Source organism: Pipistrellus kuhlii, unplaced genomic scaffold (genome assembly GCF_014108245.1).
Source record: "Pipistrellus kuhlii isolate mPipKuh1 unplaced genomic scaffold, mPipKuh1.p scaffold_m20_p_5, whole genome shotgun sequence".
Taxonomy (NCBI): Eukaryota; Metazoa; Chordata; class Mammalia; order Chiroptera; family Vespertilionidae; genus Pipistrellus; species Pipistrellus kuhlii.
Genome location: NW_023425551.1, coordinates 8208555 through 8228007, shown reverse-complemented (window position 1 = coordinate 8228007; position 19453 = coordinate 8208555). Strand labels below are relative to the sequence as shown.

The 19453-nt window shown below is 37.5% G+C and overlaps 1 protein-coding gene across 23 annotated transcripts in view; it reads left to right on the top strand.

The window, feature by feature from the left end:
* The window catches only part of FAM184A (family with sequence similarity 184 member A), a 69345-nt gene that overhangs the window by 46058 nt on the left and 3834 nt on the right, over positions 1-19453 (top strand). For 11 of the 23 annotated variants that reach the window (XR_006740008.1, XR_006740007.1, XR_006740006.1 and 8 more), the window contains exons 10-17: positions 1872-1913; positions 7974-8186; positions 9867-10020; positions 10164-10291; positions 11216-11400; positions 12056-12202; positions 16073-16190; positions 18164-18268. Coding sequence is in view for 17 of the 23 variants with exons in the window: in XM_045572892.1 (XP_045428848.1) it covers positions 1872-1913; positions 7974-8186; positions 9867-10020; positions 10164-10291; positions 11216-11400; positions 12056-12202; positions 16073-16190; positions 18164-18268 (1092 nt within the window). In the remaining 6 variants the exon portion in view is untranslated. Of the gene's footprint in view, positions 1-1871; positions 1914-7973; positions 8187-9866; positions 10021-10163; positions 10292-11215; positions 11401-11887; positions 11926-12055; positions 12203-12420; positions 12503-16072; positions 16191-18163; positions 18269-19453 lie in introns of those variants that run through there. The other 12 variants (XR_006740009.1, XM_045572898.1, XM_036415422.2 and 9 more) reach the window with 9 other exon arrangements.

Below are 19453 nucleotides of genomic sequence, written 5' to 3'. Positions count from 1 at the left end.
AAATCTCACTTCATTTATGTATTAACTATGAATGGTATTGCCACCCAGAAACACTAGTTGTGCCTTTCCTGTTTGCCGCTGCGAGGTCTGTGATGTAAGTCACCCCAGGGCACAGCTTAGGGGCCATGCCTTTGGTTTAGATAGTTCCAAGGCCTGCACCTGGATGTGGACAGAGTTCGTTGACCATTTGAATTTAGATTAAGTATACTTCTATTGTAGAAAGTCTAAAATCCCTGAGGGAAGACCTGGCATGCCACTCTGATTTGTCATACTGGTTAGTGTTTCAACTCATTCAGGAATCTTCAACAACATGTATATTTTTGTATCATGATACCTTAAAAAGTGAAAAATTAAATATACTTCATTAGCAAGTGCCATACATTTTAGATTAGCTTCTAGTACTGGGACATCAGTTCTGAGAACTACAAAGAGCTAAAAAACTGTAACTAAAAAACCTTCAGATTTTCTTAAGTTTTATGAAGTCTGGAGAAGTTAAGGGTCTCAGTAGTATGTGAAGAATATTAATAGTATGAGGAATAAAAAGAAAAAGTAAGTATAAAATTAATATAGTTAATATGTGTAAAAGTGTAAGCAAGTTTAGCTTGAGAAGTTATGGAGTTAATATATTCAAATAGAAAGTTAATCTTTTTCTCAACTTATTTTTGTCAACTACAGTAAACTCATCCTAGAATATGTTAGTTAAGTTATTAGTAAAAAATTATTTACCAGATAAAATCTGGCTTTACTTTGTGACATGCCAAGGAATGATCACATTATGGGAAAAAAGATAATCATGTTCTGTCTGAATATTTGATTATTGTCCAAAGAAAACACCATTTTACAGAAACTTTTCTATTTATATTAGTAATACAAAATTTTAATGTTATTTTGTATTTTGAAGGGCAAAAATGTAAACCAGTTGAAATAGAAATCACATTTTTTCTCATATTTGGTGGTGGAGAGAGTGCCTAATGTTTTTTCCAGTTGTTTATCACTCAGAATTTCAGTGAACTTCTGAAAAATGAACCCAGATGGTAAATAAAGTTCCCAGATATGTCCTAGATGATAGGATTGAAAAGCTATGAGTGAATCTCTTTTTTCTTTTCCCCAGTACAAAACCAGCTTATTAATCTTCACATTTTTAAAAAATATATATTTTATTGATTTTTTTTCAGAGAGGAAGAGGGACAGAGAGTTAGAAATATCAATGAGAGAGAATCATCAATCAGCTGCCTCCTGCACACTCCCTACCAGGGATGTGCCTGCCACCAAGGTACATGCCCTTAACCGGAATCGAACCCAGGATCCTTCAGTCCGCAGGCCGATGCTCTATCTACTGAGCCAAACCGATTTTGGCAATCTTCACATTTTCAATGATTCTGTAACCTCTTATTTAGTTTCTGGCCCCAAAATTATGTAGTCAATCGAGTTAGTGTATCAGTTTTCATCTGCTCATTTCTCTTTAGAGAAATCCTTCATGAACCAGCATCAAAACTGAGTGTAATACTTTGAAGCAATAGATTGTAGCTTTCTGGAAGGAATTTGGGACAGTAATATGCCTTGTAGTTCCTTCAGTAACCATCAACTTTAAAACTGAACTCTGGTTAAACGTACTAGCCTTTGGCATTTTGCATTGGTAAGTCTGCCAGCCCACAAACATCGGACACTGTTTTAAAAGACGACAGATAATTTAGACTGTAAGTCTTAAATTCCTTTTTGACTAATTTCTTCTTCAGAACTATTTTCAACTTATTTTTTCTTGAGTACATTATAATTAATGCTCTGTGCTTTACTCTCCCTTTCCCCCCTCTGTCTTCCACTGAGTTGATTTCTGAATGTTCCCCTTTATTCCTGTGATCTTTTCTTCATAGCGGCACTCTCTGGGTGAAGCTTTGCATAAATCTATCAACAATGTAAGTGAGCGGCACTTACAGTTTGTACACAAGGGCATGTTGCACTTTTGATTTTGCATAAACTTCATCACTGCTTTAAAGCTGAAACTTAGATAAAACTGCACTTTTTTTTTTCTCAGTAAGATTTTATTTTGTTGTTTTTTTGTTTTTTTTGTATATGGGCAATAGAAGCTTCTAACTTTAAGCCATTCTCTGTGTGTGTGCATATATCTACCACATTGTATTAGTAAGCTTATATTTTACTATAAAGCCAAGCAAGATTTTACATCTCACACACAAAATTTATTATTTTAATATTTACTTTGTAAGATACAGTAATGTTTTTGAAAAACTATTAACTAGTTGACTATCATAGAATTGGATAAATATCTTTCTTCTTTTGTTAACTAGTTTATTTTTTTTAAAATTATGTGGGAGGGAAGGAGGGGGGCAAAAAAAATCAATAAAATATATTTAAAAAATTAGTATCAATAGACTTTTACAATTAATTTTAGAGAGAGGAAGGGGGGGGGAGAGAGAGAGAGAGAGAGAGAGAGAGAGAGAGAGAGAGAGAGAAAACATTAATAAGTTGCCTCCCACACACCCCCACAACCTGAGCATACACCCTGATTAGGAATTGAACTACTTGATTTTTTGTTTGGGGGGACATGTGTGTGTGTGTGTGTGTGTGTGAGTGTGTGTAGAGAGAGAGAGAGAGAAAGAGAGAGAGAGAGAGAGAGAGAGAGAGAGAGAGAGAGAGAGAGAGAGATTTGTAACAGCAAAACTAGGTGAAATGACCCAAATTTCCATCAAGAAGAATTGAAGTAATTTGTGTGTATTATATCCTGGAATTATGTCTGTTAGCATGCATTGGACTACAAACAGCAGAGCACCCAATTAACAGTGGCTGTCAAGATATTTAGTTAAGAACTCAGGTGTCTTCTGTACTTCCGCTTTGCCATGCGCACTGTGTTAGCCATGTCATAGGTGCAACATGGCTGCTCCAGCTCCTGCCATCATGTCCTGAGCAACCGTGCTAATGCAAGAGGTTCTCCTTAGAGGCTTTTTAACTTTTATCGGGACATCTTTCCCCCCAAGTCCCCGTACTTCTTTTAGCTTATTAACTAAAACAGGTTGGCACGTCCTTGCAATTAGATTTCCATGACTTTCTTTAAGCTAGGGATTTCTATCCAATCCCTAAAACACAAATCAGCTAACTGGGAAGAAAGGAAAGGGGGAGATTGGCTGTTAGGGAAGCCAGGAACAGTGCCTGCACTAGAAATTCTGTGTAGTCACTGAAAAGGATGAGGTATACCGAATTATTTTGGATGTGTGTAATTTATAAATACCACTGTGACAGGAAAATCCAACCTGTAAAACCACAAACTCACTAGCCTCCCTAATGAAAAGGTCATTAATCATTGTTAGATAAATCCATGTGCATTTTCATTTTTGAGGAAGCTACATAGTGCTGGGTGTGTGAAAGGCCACTCCATCACATAACAACACCTGCAGGTCAGGACACCTCGTGGTTTTACATTGGACGCCATCTTTATCCCTCTGTGCAGTGTACATTGGAGTGTGTCCCATCCTGCAGTCCGTGGGTCTGTTTCAGCTCTCAGCTCCTTTGGGTTAAACACTGGTCTTCTGAGTTGTCCGCTGGGACCCAAAGAATAACTTTTGTGTGTAAGACGTAGCCACTGTTTTGTCAGATCATGACAGATGTCTTCTCTGCATTTCGTGAAAATCTCCCAGCCACTTGCACGTGATGTAATAAAACCAGCAAAGGAAAACAAAACAGGCAATTCTAGCAGGAGAGAGAAGTCATTGTGTCTGGTTTCCCTTAGGGCTTGGGATTTGGCAAGAAAAGGAATGAAAGAGACTTTCCCTTTTATTTTATAACTCCTATATATATATTTTTTTCTCTCACAATGAACACCTACATTTAATGTAGAATAAAAATATGTCCGGTGGCCTGGGCCCAGTGCTAGACCCCGTAAATCAGAATATCAAGGGGTCAGGGCCTGGGCAAGTATACTTATCCAAATCTACAGAGATGACTCTGGTACACAGGCAGGTTTGAGAGCCACAGCTTACATTTACTGTCTCACAAACTGCTTTGTTTTGAGGACAAATTGTCTATTTTTTGTATTCTTTCATTTATACAAGACGATATTTTGGGAGGGACAACAGCCACCGGCAGTGCATCAACAACCAAATGTTGTAGGTAATGAATGCCAGGCCCCATCCTGACCTCCAGGCAGCCCAGTCCCTCAGGCTTGATGTTTCAGTTGCTGTTTTGAGGGAGCACCTTAAGCACCATTGTTGAGGCACAGAATCCTTATGAAACTGATCGGTAGGAAATAGGGAAAGCTCTCATTTCTTCAGAAAAATATGCCCACATTTTTTAATTTTAATTTGTCCTTTTGAAATTTTCACAATGTCTTATTTTCAAAAAACAACAGTGTTAAGTGGTAGAAATCAAAAGGCAGAGCCTACTATCAGTGCAGTTGGGCCTTTAAAATTGTTCGCGAAGTCTCTGGTGCCTATTGATCAGTCAGTGTGTTATATAATTCATATCTGAACTGCCGTGGTAAGAATTTTTAAAAGGAGGATTAACATTTTTCCTGAAATAAGGATTCTTTTGGGTTTATTTAAAATTAAGAAAATAAAAAGCATTAAATTTTAAAATTATAACTAATGTACAATATAAGGGCTTATGCCACATACTTCAGACTTTATGTAATTTGAAGCAATTACTGTTTCTCATTCATTTATTCAACAAATGCCTTTCTATAATTCTGTCCCAAACCTATTGATTAAGATTGCCCAAACTATTGAATGTAAAATCTATCTTTGTTCTCTCTTATTTTGAATTAGTGAGGTTTTATATCAATATATATTTCCATAAAGTATACTCACCTGTTAAACATTAGTTCATTTGATATTGCTTTGCTCATTATTTGTTTTTTAAAGTCCATGTCATTTTCATGCTGAATTAAGGCTGTCAATTTAATGCAATTCGACTAACTTACTTGTAAGAATAACAAAGTACATTTTGATGCTGCATTGCATGATAAAAGCTTTCTGCATCTAGTTCATGTTACTGTCTTGAGCATGAACCCGAAGATTTTAGATAGCCTTAATATTACTTTGGTGTGCTTTCAAAGTTAATATAAAATGTCTAAACTAAGTGTATTTGAACACTAAATTGCATGATAATGTCTTTTTGTACATACTTTATATTTTCTTGAGTATAGAGACAAAGATTAATCACATATTTTAAAATGAAAAATATTGCTTTGGAGTCCTTTCAAGGTAAAGTATATTATAATGTAAAATATTTAAACATATTTAAATATATTTTATTTTAAGCTGGTGAGGTTTGAGAGCATGCTAGACTTTAAATGTATAACTGTCACATCACTGGGGTACTTCATTCATTTTAAATGTCATATTTCTTCATAAGTTTCATCCTTAGATAGTTCAACTGTGAGTCAAATTGTAGTCAAATTAACATGGGAGCTCTTTTTGATATGTGAACTTTTGAGGTAGGTATTGCTGAATTAAGAGGCACTGCTGGGAACTGATTCGTTTCTTAGTTTCTTACTAACCTAAGTGCACACTTAATTGGAAGACAGGATCCGGGGCCGCTGCTAGCCCATACGGTGCCTGTGTACAAATCAGAGATACACGCCCAGTCTCTCTGGGTGGACACACGCGTACCAGGGCGGACGGCTTGGTGAGCAGTAGTTCCGCTGGGTGGGTTGTAGTCCTCACTTGGACAAGGGCCAGGTAACAGCTTTGATTACCTGTCATTTTTTTCCCCATGTAACATAGTCCTTTCCTTACATTCCTTCATGTATTCTAACAAGATGTCACGTGGCAGTCACATGAGTTCCCATGCTAGGTCTGGGACTAGAGCTGATTTGGGAAAGACAGTGGGTTGGTTCCTTCTCTGTTTCAAGAACCAGCTAGCTGAGAAGAAAATGGCTCGGCTAGTTCCATATCAGTGTTCACAAACTGTACATTTTTGTTGTCTTTTACCATTTTATGGTTCATTATTTTTTTCTTTCTGGGTTGTCCTTAATGCTCATTTCATCCTGATCTTCTTTGCATAAAATGGTGAGAAATCAGAGAGCATAATTGGTCTTGTTCCTAATTCCAAGCCTGGCCTGAGCTGTTGCTGTGACTCTCCTGCCGTTTTCACCCTAGCAGGGTTTATTTCCCTGTAAATCATGGACCTACTGCCACTCAGAGGTGTGGGGGGGTGGCGTTGTGTGGAGCCAGGGTGTTGAAGTTCCACTAGACTCCAGTCACGTGAAATAACCTCTGAAACTGTGGGTCTGTGTAGAAATCATTAAGGAGAATTCATGTAACTTCCAGTAGGAGTCACTCTTTTGGAAATACATGAAGACGGAGTGAACATCCATGTCCGCTGTGTCATTTCTCACCAGACTGTCTTCATAAAGGCATGTGCTAACCTTTACAACTAAGCCCGTTTAGAACTTTGTCCAAAGCCCTGCCAGACGTTTAGTTACCCACCCTATGCCACTGTAGCCTTTGGCTGCTTGCCTCTGACCTTTCTGTCTGCCAGCTCCTCCTTTCTTATTTTGCATCTCCAGTGATTCTCCACCCTTCCCCTTCCTTTCCCAGTGCCTCCCTCTGTGAGATGTGGGGCAGCCTGTATCTGCCTTCCATCCCTCAGATGAGAGTATTTCCCATTTACAAAAGCTCCCTACAAAGCTTCCTCTTTCCATTGGCTTTCCTGGCCACAGAAACTGCTTTTCTTGTATGTGAACACACACAGTGTCATACTTACTTGATGGAGCATATTGGACAACTTTTATCCCGTTCTCCTCTGCTCCCCTTAGATTCAGACGTCTGTTAGAATATGGCTATGTAGTTTCAAGTTACAGTTTCCTGTATAGGGGAAGTATACATATATATTTATACACATATTTTGTGTCTTTACTCTTTTTAAAAAGGACTTAATTTTAAGGATTTTAAGGCACCCAGAAGCAATGCAGACATTAAGGGTGATATCTGTTTTCAAAAGGAGTAACAAATCAGTTTTCAATAGTGAAATAAAGGTACCTGTCATTATTATAAGGATATAACTAGAGGATTGTGGGATGGTTATGATTTGTAAAAAGTTTGAAGGTTTGAATGAAATAAAAACTCAAAATATCTTTTTTAAACAAGGATTCTAAATTATGAGCTGATAAATCTTTTGAAGAGTAGCCTTTTAATCCTCAAATCAATTTAGCTACCATTTACTGAGCACTTACTACATTCTAGGGGCTGTTCTAAGTGAACTGTGCAGAGTAACATACGTCATTCTCACACAGAGGTGTTATACTAGCAAGTGGCAAGGCTAGAATTATAACTCAGAGCCCACAGTCCTGACATTACTGCCTCACAAATAAGCAGTTTAACTTTTCATACTATCTCTTTGAAGTGACTGTAATACTTTAGTTGTCTTTTGTCTTAATTTCATATTGTGAATATTTATTGCAACACAACATAGGTGTTCATTGTGGGCTGCAGTGTTCTTTAGTCTACAAACTTAATGTCACTAAATTCTGTTTTTAGGATAATGACTAAAAAATAGGATTGAAAGCAGCACTACCTAAAGATTAGATACCTATGATATATTGTAAACATTTTAAGATTTTTTTTTAAAAGAGACTAGTTTGTCCTTTTCAATATATATATATATATATATATATATATATATATATATATATATATATATATTATTGATTTTGAGAGAAAGGAAGAGAGAGAGAGAGATAGACATATCCTTGATGAAAGAGAATCATGGATCGGCTGCCTCCTGCAAGTCCCCCACTGGGGATTGAGCCCACAACCCAGGCCCTTGACCGGAATCGAACCTGGGACCTTCTAGCTCTCAGGCCAGTGCTCTATCTGCTGAGCCAAACCAGCTCGGGCTCAAGATACTTTCTTAATGCAGTTGTTTGGCTATAGAGGATATCAATGAAATGCTTCCCCCTTAGATTACAGTTTGTGAAATGTGCCTTGTGTTTCTTCCTCACCATGTCCCATCGTGTGGCCTAGATCTCCTTGCTGAAACAGAACCTGGAGCTGCAGCTTTCCCAGTCCCAGACTTCTTTGCAGCAGCTGCAAGCCCAGTTCACGCAAGAGCGCCAGCGACTCACGCAAGAGCTGGAAGACTTAGAGGAGCAACATCAACAGAGACACAAGTCTTTAAAGGAAGCACATGTCCTTGCGTTTCAAACTATGGAAGAAGAAAAGGAAAAGGAGCAAAGGGTAAGGTTAATGTGCCGTCTATTCAAATGAAATCCAGCGGCCTAATAATCATTAGCCTTCAACTTCTTAAGAATGTTTTAACTCGAGGATACTGTGTGTGGCTATATTTCAAGTGTTTTCCAGTATATGACTTCCTGTATGGGTCACAGTATTTAAATACATACACTAGTTACACACTATTGCCAACAAGTTAGACTAGGGCCAGAATGCTGTATCTGTTTTTCCATTATATTGCCAAGTTGATGATGAGACTATGATAATTGTCCATCTGGTTTGTTATAGAGTTAACAATGACTAAATAAGGTTATCATGGTCTGACTGAGCTATAGCCACTATAACTACTTAATACTATTTATGACAGTAGTCTTTCATCAAATTTTTAGTTTTTCTCTTTCAGGCTGGATCTTCAAAAGGCATGTATTCCAAAGAATTTATATATTTTTCAACCCCAATTTTTTTCCTCACACTTATAAAAGAATGTATAAGACTCACAGAGAAATTACAGGCATTTAAAATAATGCAATCCCCTATGTACAGCCCAAAGGCTATAGAAAAGCAGTGATATAAACAAGTCACTCACAAGATATTTAAATTAAAATAGATGCATTCATATAGAACCTCCCCATATCCGTTACTTAGTTCTTTGTTAAAATTGTAGTTAGACATTGTCTTACTGTGATTAATTTTGGTATAGTTTATTTCTTAACACAAACATCCAATTTCTTCTAGGGACTTTATGGTAATTAAGATAAAGAGTGATAGAAAAATACAGTTTTATTATAATACTTTTCAATATCTATAATCAATATCTGTAATATGCAAATTGACTGTCACAAAGATGGCAGCACCTGTAGCCACAAGAGGATGGCGCCCAGTCCCCTCAGCCCCACCGGAGGCCCCCAGTCTTTTCAGCCCTGCCAGGGCGGGAGGGGAGTCGGGGGGGGGGGTGGCAGTCACGTGGTGCAGCTGGACCCATCCTCAGCCCCTCAGCCACTCAGGGCTGGCCTGAGGAGCAGGCAAGCCTCGGATGTCGGCTACCCAGCCACCCAGGGCAGCCCGAAGCTCAGGTAACCAGAGCAGGCCGAGGCTTGCTCTGCTGGCAGTGGCAGCAGCAGAGGTGTGATGGGGGCATCGCCTTCCCCTGATAGCCAGGTCCCCTCTCGCCCCTGAGGGCTACTGGACTGTGAGAGGGAGCAGGCCGGGCTGAGGGACCCCCCTCCAGAGCATGAATTTTCATGCACCGGGCTTCTAGTATTTGATATTTATAAGTGTCCTCATCTCTTTTGTCCTGATCAGAAGATCTTTTCATATTAATACCCTCATCCTGTTTTTTCTAAGTCTGTGCACAGAGAAGAATTATTCATCAGTTTTAGGTGGTTCACCCCTGTTAGCAGCTGTAGAAATGTCTTTATTGAAAACTGCTTTTAGGGTGAGAGTCCATATTCCAATTCAAACACAATATATTGAGTCAGCTTGGTTCCGTGGCTATTAGTTTATTGTTTAAAGTGGCTCTACTAGTTTATGTTCTAATGGTGATTATCTCTTATTTAATTTCTTGTAAATGGATAAAAAATGCCTTGTTTTTCTTAAGTAATGATTGGGTTTAGTAATTATTTTGTTTGCAGTTTCCTTCCTGTAGTCTATCATAATAATAATTTGAATATCTTTCTACTCTCGTAGGCTCTTGAAAACCATTTACAGCAGAAACACTCTGCAGAGCTTCAGTCACTGAAAGATGCACACAGAGAGTCCATGGAGGGCTTCCGGGTAGAAATGGAGCAGGAGCTCCAGACGCTTCGGTTTGAACTAGAAGATGAAGGAAAGGCTATGCTTGGTACTTTGGATTATAATTTTGTCTTATTAATTTGCACATCCTCCTACTTTAAAATTTAACATGAAATCACAATTTTTAAAAAATATATTTGTCTGTAAAATTTCTTTAGATATGCTAAACTTCTTTTTATCCTTGGATCCCAGCTTCTTTACGCTCAGAACTAAACCATCAACATGCAGCTGCAATTGATGTGTTACGGCATAATCATCATCAAGAATTGGCAGCTGCTAAAATGGAGTTAGAGAGAAGCATAGACATAAGCAGGAGACAGGTAGAGAAACATTCTGTTTTGTGCTTATTTCTTAAGTGTGAGTAGATTTGAAGGTTCACAATATTCTAACAAGTATTTTATAATAACTAGTATTTTCAAGTTATTATTTTTTACTATCCAGATTTTTTTAGTGCAATGAAGGCTATCATCGGTTTATCTGATAAATGACTTTTATCTAATAATTTGACTTTTACTTTGTTGGTCTTCAGCTATGTTAAATGACCAGCCCAAATTTCTTTCTCATCACTAGAAAGTTTTAAATGAGCAACCTTATAATCATGGACGGAAGTTATATTTTCTTCAGGTGGGCTGCTGACATTGAAATCGACAATGTCTAGCTCGGCCTGTAGAACTTTAGAAAACTGACTTCTAAGAAAACGGAAGGAAGTTTATCTTTCAGGCAAGATAACTGCATATGGCCTCTGGACATAGTCTGCTTTCTAAGCCATGAGATGTGTGTGTGTGTGTGTGTGTGTGTGTGTGTGTGTGTGTGTTGGGATGGCCTCCGTAGACGTGGATCCTTTTTAGATTGAAGGACAATGGTGCCAGCATCTTATTATAGACCACGTCACTTGTTGAGTGTGTGAGAGCCCTGTGTTCTAACTTCAGCTCTGCCATTGATTATAAATCTTCCTTGGTCAAACCATCTCTTGGGTTTTAGTTTGCTCATCCATAAAATGAGGGAAATGTGCTCTTATGATCTTTTGGGTCTCTTGTAGCTCTGACATTATTGAAGCTGTAGCCATGTAAACACTTACATATATGGAAAGGGAAGAGGACTTGAGGCTTTCTCATTCCGGCGCTTTGCTTTTGAAGTAATGCCAGATGTGTTACATTTGACATCCTGGTGTTCCATTTTCTTTCCCTCAGATAAACGCAGAAAGCAAATATGTAGAACTTTTAAGAATTATTTGCATTTTGCAGAGTAAGGAGCACATGTGCAGAATAACAGATCTGCAAGATGAATTAAGGCACAGAGAGCATCACATCTCTGACTTGGATAAGGAGGTACAGCACCTTCATGAAAATATAAGTGCCCTAACCAAAGAATTGGAATTTAAAGGAAAAGAAATCCTCAGAATACGAAGTGAATCTAACCAACAGATGAGGTATGTATGCCATTAATTATATCAGGATGAATTTGCAGTGTTATCGGACAGATTGTTGTGATGGTATATAGCAGTATAGGCCTATTTCTATGACTAGACTATCTTCTAATAAGATATTGAAGACCACTTTTTAAAAAATATATTTCATTGATTTTTTACAGAGAGGAAGGGAGAGGGAATAGAGAGTTTGAAACATCGATGAGAGAGAAACATTGATTAGCTGCCTCCTGCACATCTTACAGGGGATGTACCTGCAACCAAGGTACATGCCCTTGACCAGAATCGAACCTGGTACCTTTCAGTCTGCAGGCTGACGCTCTATCCACTGAGCCAAACTGGTTAGGGCTGAAGACCATTTTGACCTTGTTCACTGTTATAATCTAGAACGTAGATGAAATGTTATATTTTGAATGATGTATATGCATTCATCCACTTTGGAAATTGTAGAAAATTAACTAAAATCCTTTAAAAATGTTATTTCAAAAAGCATTAAAGGAGACAACTTTAACAAGCTAGAAGATTAAAGTTAGTAACTTACTTTAGGTTATTTCCATCAGTTTCCTGTACATTGTACCTAAAGCCATTTCAAATCTGGTAGAATATAGAAAGTTTGACTTGAGAATAACATTTTCTTAACTAAAAATAAATTAAACAGGTTGCATGAACAAGATTTAAACAAGAGACTTGAGAAAGAGCTGGATGTCATGACAGCAGACCACCTCAGAGAGAAAAATATCATGCGGGCAGATTTTAATAAGACTAACGAGCTACTCAAGGAAATAAATGCAGCTTTACAAGTGTCGTAAGTCACATTATATTAAAGAAAATTCTATGCCGATAATAAAATGAGGAGCACTGTGTCTTACCTCAGTTTAGCTACTCTTTTGAAGTAATTAAATGATGCTTAGAAAAGAAAACAAGTGTATATTACAGATGGTAATTGTGGTATGACATTTTTTAATTAGGGTAAGTCAGTTGAACGATTATGTTTATTAGCTGCTACTTCTGTAATTCAATTAGGACGAAAATTTGTCTAAACATTGTCCCTGAGGATCATGAACTGTCATCCATGGTGAAAACTCAAAACATGTCCCCATATAAGGTTAAGTAAAAAGAGCATATGGTGACCAGTAGATCATACTAATAATACATATTTTATAAAAAGGTCAAAAGATCTTTAAAAAACAAATACAAAATATGAATGAGAGTAGTTTCCTTTAAGGACTAGAATTAGAAAGTATTGGGGGTAAGGAAGAGCAGAGACTTCCTTTTTAATGTTATATACTCTACTTAGATATTGTTTGAGTTTCCATAACAAGCATTTGTTTTATGAACTACCAGTTGCTATGATGTACACTGACCACTAGGGGGCAGATGCGGAACACAGGAGCTGCCCCTGGTGGTCAGTGCACTGCCACAGGGGAAGTGGTGCTTAACCAGAAGCTGGTCTCATGGCTGGCGAGCACAGTGACTGTGGCAGGAGCCTCTCCTGCCTCTGTAGCAGTGCTAAGCCATCAGCTGGACATCCCGAGGGCTCCCGGGCTGCAAGAGGGCATAGGCCAGCCTAAGAGACCCTCCGCACCACCCCCACCCCCTAGTGCACTTATTTTGTGCACCGGGCCTCTAGTTCTAAAATATACATGTGCCTAGTCATATACTTTTGTTTGGCTCCAAACTCTCAATTTACTGATTATTTTTGTCAATTATTTTTAAAAGCTGCATGGGAGGACTATCAATTTTTTAAAATACAGCTTTATACAGCTTTTTAGGCATTTCTATTTTAGGTTTGTGTTGTCTGTGAACAATAAATATTGACCTATATATTCTCAAATCCAAAATAAATAAATTAATTAAAATTTAAATTAAAAAAAAAAGTCAGTATATGCCTGGGGAGAATCTAACAATGACCCTGAATAGTACTTTTTATATTCTACTTCTGTCTCTTCTCTTTTTGCATTACTTTTAATGGGAACCCATATTTTGAGTAAAAAGACTATATGTGTATGTATGGTTACCTCAAGGCAGTGTTTCTTTCACACTGCCTTTGAGAATTTGGTTATTTCTGGCTATCTCTGATATTATTGTCTTAATATTTTTAATTGATTCATTTTAACTTAAAAATTTAACAGAAAAATTTAATTATCTCTACAGTGAAACCATAATTACTACTGAAAAATTACATCTATTATTCAAAATAGAGGTTGAGCTATAGTTATATAAATGTAAATCCTGTGAAAATAAAACAGTATTATTAGATTCTAGCTAGCATGATGTTCATGACCTGCCTGAGTGTTGTGAAACAGGGTAAGAAGTATATATTATGAAGGCTATTTAAGATATATGAACCCAAACAGACTTTCTTCTTCTTGTGATCAGAAAAACTAAAGGGGAACAAGTTAAAAATCATCTCCTGTACCTTCATTTATTCACACCTAAGCATTGGGAAGCAATGCCAGCTAAGAACGTTGTGTGAGGCAAGTGAAAAAAGTTATCATGTTGACTAGTGTTGACTTGAAGTGGTATCGAAATAGGACCAAGTGTTTTTCCTATTAGAATTTCAGACACTAATAATTTTGGAAGGATTCTTGCAAGTTAAATCTATGTCATATTACTTGTTTTCTCCTTTAATGCTTTCCCATTTGTGTTTATGTTGATTCTATCTCTCTAATTTAATGAATTATTTTTTCCCTTTAATATCCAGCTATTTGAAAAAAAAATTGGTGCTGTAAGGGTATTTTGTGGAGAAGGTGAATTGATAATTTTGTAGGTAAAGAATGTTTAAGCTAAATGAAAACAAATATTAGAATTTAGGTTCAGAGCAGACCTTTATTATGCAAAATGGTAGCTTAGGAATTGTAACTGATTTTAGACTACCTTCTTATTGTTCTAGATCAGCGATTTTCAACGGTATGCCACAAAGAATTTTTAAAACATGCAATACCTAACTATTTAGTCAGGAACACTGACCTCTTTTCCCTTAGATTGACAAATAAAATAATGACAACAGGCAACACAACAATAGGAGTTCTGTGCAAATGAATCAAAATGACCTATTTTTTTTTGTCAGATCAGCAGAAAAATAATATATATTTTGGTGTGCTGCAGAATTTTAGCAATTAGTTTATGTGTGCCATGAGGTGAAAAAGGTTGATTATCACTGTATTAGAACCAAAGATAGGCATAAATTTAGTGTGTGTGTGTGTGTGTGTGTGTGTGTGTGTGTGTGTGTGGAGGGGGGGTGTTAGTGACCATTAACAACCAAGTATTCTTGTTCAGCAGCAAGTAGTTCTTGTTACCTTGCTTTTAATGATAAGGAAAGTACTCCAGTGACATCTTGTGGCTACTCCAGTGTTAAACCCAATGCCTTTTTCTTTGGTTTCTCAAGCTTCTTAAAACCTTTGCGCATAAAATATAAAAGTTTTGTCCATAAAATGCCATATTGTGATATAAGCAGGGTCATTTTATGTGAGCTCAGTGGGTCACATTTTCCACTCATTATACATTGTCACAAAGAACAAAAATAGAGATAGTGGAACCTCACTCTGAACTGATAAAGTCCCACCTAATCTTGAGGCTGTTACTTCCTAACCCACAACTCTTATCACCCTCACTCCTCCCCACCTCATCTAAAGTTAGAACTTTAGCTATGGGACTGGATAGAGGGCCAAATATGTTATCTCCACACCCATAGGTTGGGCTGAGTTAGTGGAGGAGTTTCCTGAAATTACTAAAATACAGAGATTCTGAAACAGCTCTGGAATTAGGGGATGGGCATGGGTCACCAGTTCCTTGAAGACAAATTAGATTATCTACAAATACATCTGTTGAGTGAATACATTTTCCTGTGAATCTTCAGTAACCATAATTTTTTGAGCTTAAGTTTTATCCTAAAAACAATAATGATTTTTAATTGTTCTATGATAATTATTTAAAATTTCTAAAGTTGAAAGTGCTTTCCCCAAACTAAGCCAGCAGTTTTCATTTGTATCTTCTGAATTCTACCCTGTTCTGAAATTTTAGACCCTTCAGGGTCCGTGTCTCCTCTGCTCGTAAATGCAGCCTCTATTCTAGTCTTCAGTGCCTTTGGCCCAGTTACCTTGTCATTTCAATCACGGCAGAATAGGCCTCGAAGGACATACAGTTCTCTTACCTGATGACCCTTTTTTACAGTGCATATGGATTAGCTGATAACAGCATTTTAAAACTGAACTTCTTATAGACCAGGAAGGAATGGTTTCATATGTGTGTCCCTTGTTTCCCTTTCCTCTATTTTTTTTCTTGTCCCCTTTGTATATGTTACCAAGCCTTATGTCATAACACAGTATTGTATTTGTGGTGGATCCTAATACGAAGCCTGCATTTCCAGCTAATTTGGTAGCATTCAGCATATCGTTTCTTCTACAGAGCTTACCTTACCTCAACCCCATATGCTCTAGAATGGCATAAAACGAATTAATTATCCAAAAAGTACACAGCAAAGCCTTTAAAATCATCTAACCCTGGCGGGTTTTTAATAATGCTTTAGTTCTTGAAACAGTCCTGTCATTACCCTCTAAAGTTTTAAGGGAAAAGTTTTGGTTTTTAGTTTTTGTGTGTATAAAACTGGACTAATATGAAAAACTGTAGGTATTACCAAATCATCATACCGAGCTAAAGATTTTCTTGTTTTTAGACTAGAAGAAATGGAAGAAAAATATCTAATAAGAGAGTCAAGACCAGAAGATTTACAGATGATTACAGAATTAAGAGCCATGCTTACAGAAAGAGACCATGTCATAAAGAAACTAATTGTAAGACATTTTGTTTTTGGTGTACTCATGTAGCAAATCAATACACTGTTGATTGGGAAAACATGGGGAAATATTTTAAAGTAATGCTAAACAAAAATTGGAAGTATAAACTATGTGCATTGTGTTTGAAAGTTTATTAAAATGTTAAGAACAAGGGAAAGAAACTCTAAGTAATTTTAACATTTAAATTTGGTGCTTCCTTTTTCAGTATTTTTAGTGCATATCAAATGTTTAATAATATGTCATTGTCAGTGTACAGTTAATATACTATTGAAGTGTCTGTATTATACATGCAGAATTAGAATTGGATAGGAAAGACTAGCGCATTCATGCATTCGTCTACATTGTACACTTGTAGGTTAGTCAGGTAATTTCCTAAACTGTGTTCCATGAAATCCTGTTCCCATGGACGAAAGGTGTCATGATAAAGACTAAGCTACAGGCTCTCTCTTGAAGAGTCTCGGTTCACATTTAGGTGTTAGGGGCTCTGAGAAATCCATCAGGGAAGAAAATACAAACTTGACAAATACACTGTTTCCGTTAAAACCATTATTTCCTTAAGGATAAAAAGTACACAAACATTTTAAAACTCATAAAACATTTCAGAGCCTTCTAAAATTATGTGTTCTGACCAGCAATTGACATGTTGCCTTTTACTGCCTCTGACATGAGAAATCTTTCAGAGTAAACTAGAAATTGAATACTAATCATTGTTTGCTCATCGATCCCTTCAACTAAAAACTTTGGACATTAGCATGCAAAGAGAGGCTAAGAGCACTTATTTCTGAAGTTCTTTCTCCTTAACATATATCTTTTAGCATCTACATCTAGATAACGACGAGTCTGTTGTCTAGGCTTAGAAGTTACTGCCAACAGCAGCAGGCAGTGAATAGATTGGGGTCTCTAGGTGAGCCCAGGAGCAGGCATTGGGAAGATAGAGCGTGTGCCATGCTGCTTCTACACATTAGCCACCCAGTTCCCCAGGCACTGTGAGTAGGGGCACCCATCACAGATTGTTCTGTCCGAAGGCAGTAGGCTCAAGGAAAATTTCCGTACATTCCAGGCACCCAATTATCAAGTGCATCACATACATTTCATCTGTGGTCCATAGAAATAGCTATTGATTTTCCGGCTCTTCCTGAGTGTGACAGATAAAATTGTACTTTTCCCTCACAACAGGAGAGATCTTAGACTTCAAAGAGTAGAGTAACTTTCCAAAGCAACACAGTTGGTGACAAAACCAGGAATCTAGCCGAGGGTTGTTCCACTCTTTTCCCACTACACCCCGATTCTGCGGATGAGGAGGCACATGGGCTAAAGTGAGTGATGAAAATGACAGTCGTAACTAAGAGAGATCTCTCCTAGAGCACACTCCTACATCTCACACTGTCCCATTTACTTATGTTTTCTCCCACCCGGCTGGTTCTTCAGGTAGCCCACGCTGTTGGTGAGGACAAAGGCAAAGTGTCTGTCTCTGTACGGGCTGTTCACTCTGTCTCTGTCTGTGCTTCCAACTGTCGTCCTACATTCATGTCTCAGAGAGGAGCTTAGACAAGATCAACTATCTTTACAATACTCAAGAGCAATGCTACATCCTAGTTTCATCTTCACGTCTAGAAACAACTCAACCATGCACACAGCTCCACGAACGCAGGTTAAGCTGGCCCACACTGCACAGTCAGCCCTTTGCAACGGAGATGGGAACACGTAAAACATTTAGACCCCGCCTTAAGGGAAAAGGTACCAACGGGCAGAGAAGAGAGCCGGAGCATAGCGTTTGAAAGATATTGAAAACTGACCCACCAGCAGTCTTTAAGACCCTGGCAAGCGGGTTAAGAAATCTTTTGAGCAAGGTATATAAATCTTCATTCAGGTTTTTATTAAATTTTGGATGAAATGGCATTTGAACAATTAAAGTTGTTAAACATTCACTAGAAAAATGTTTAAGAGATGTTTGTAATTCTTTTGCTTAGGAGGATAATAAATTTTATCAGCTGGAATTAGTCAATCGAGAAACTAACTTCAACAAAATGTTTAATTCAAGTCCTACCGTTGGTGTTATTAATCCATTGGCTAAGGTATGTGCCGTACACACTGTGAAATAGGGATATGGTTTAAAACTTGATAAGATAGAGTAGCATAGGCTAAACCTTCCAAAATACATTTTCTTAAATTTAATCATCTAGGACTAAAATCTATGAAAGCTTTATGTATTCATTTTCAGCATGAGACTCCAATAATATTCATTTATTTGTGGATAATGCTCCTTAAAATAACATTTTATTAATATCATAAAAGGTTGGTGCTATCATTTTGTTTTTTATATCTCTTAAAAAAACAACAACTGTCTTCTAAGGCTCCCCAAGATAACTTCTTGTCATTTTCTAGTGCTCACCAGCCTCTGGGGGACCCTCCAGCTCTGTACCCAACAGCTCCCCCTCAGTAAGGCCTGCCATCTTAAAGGACATTGGGTTGGACCAACTGTCAGAGAAAGACTGTACTTTTCTCAGTTTTACATCTTGTCCTTAGCAATTAAAATGGAACATAACCTATTCTGATCCTTTATTTACTCTTTTAGGATAGAAGAGCCTTAGAGACAAATGAAATGGACATGACTAAGTCATACATCTTTGTACCTCAGCTTCCTATGGCTCCCATCATAGTGCTTTGGGTATAATGGGAAGTCAGTAAATATCTGTCCAGTTGCAAAATTTCATCCTGTTACCCGTAAGGCACCAAAATTATTCTAGTGGTGAAAGCAAGTAATAAGGAACACATAGTTACGTATATTGGCTTCATAGGATTACATATATTTTGGCAAAAGTGCTAGTGCTGCCAAAACCGGTTTGACTCAGTGGTAGAGCGTCGGTCTGCGGACTGAAGGGTCCCAGGTTCGATTCCAGTCAGGGGCATGTATGTTGGTTGTGGGCACATCCCCAGTGGGGGCTGTGCAAGAGGCAGCTGGTCGATGTTTCTCTCTCATCGACGTTTCTAGCTCTCTATCTTTCTCTCTTCCTCTCTGTAAAAAATCAATAAAAATATATATTTTTTAAAAAGTGCTAGTGCTAAAGCTATTATTTAATGTGGATTTTGTTAATTTGCACATCATGCCTAAGTTAGGTATGTCAGGCTGTATGTCAGAAATTTTTGTTTTCAAAGGCCATAAAACTTCTGTTAAAAACATGGTATGTGTCCTTTCACCAATTAAAGCTTTCAAACTTTAAACTTACTAATAGATGTTTTATAAAATAGAATGACTGAAT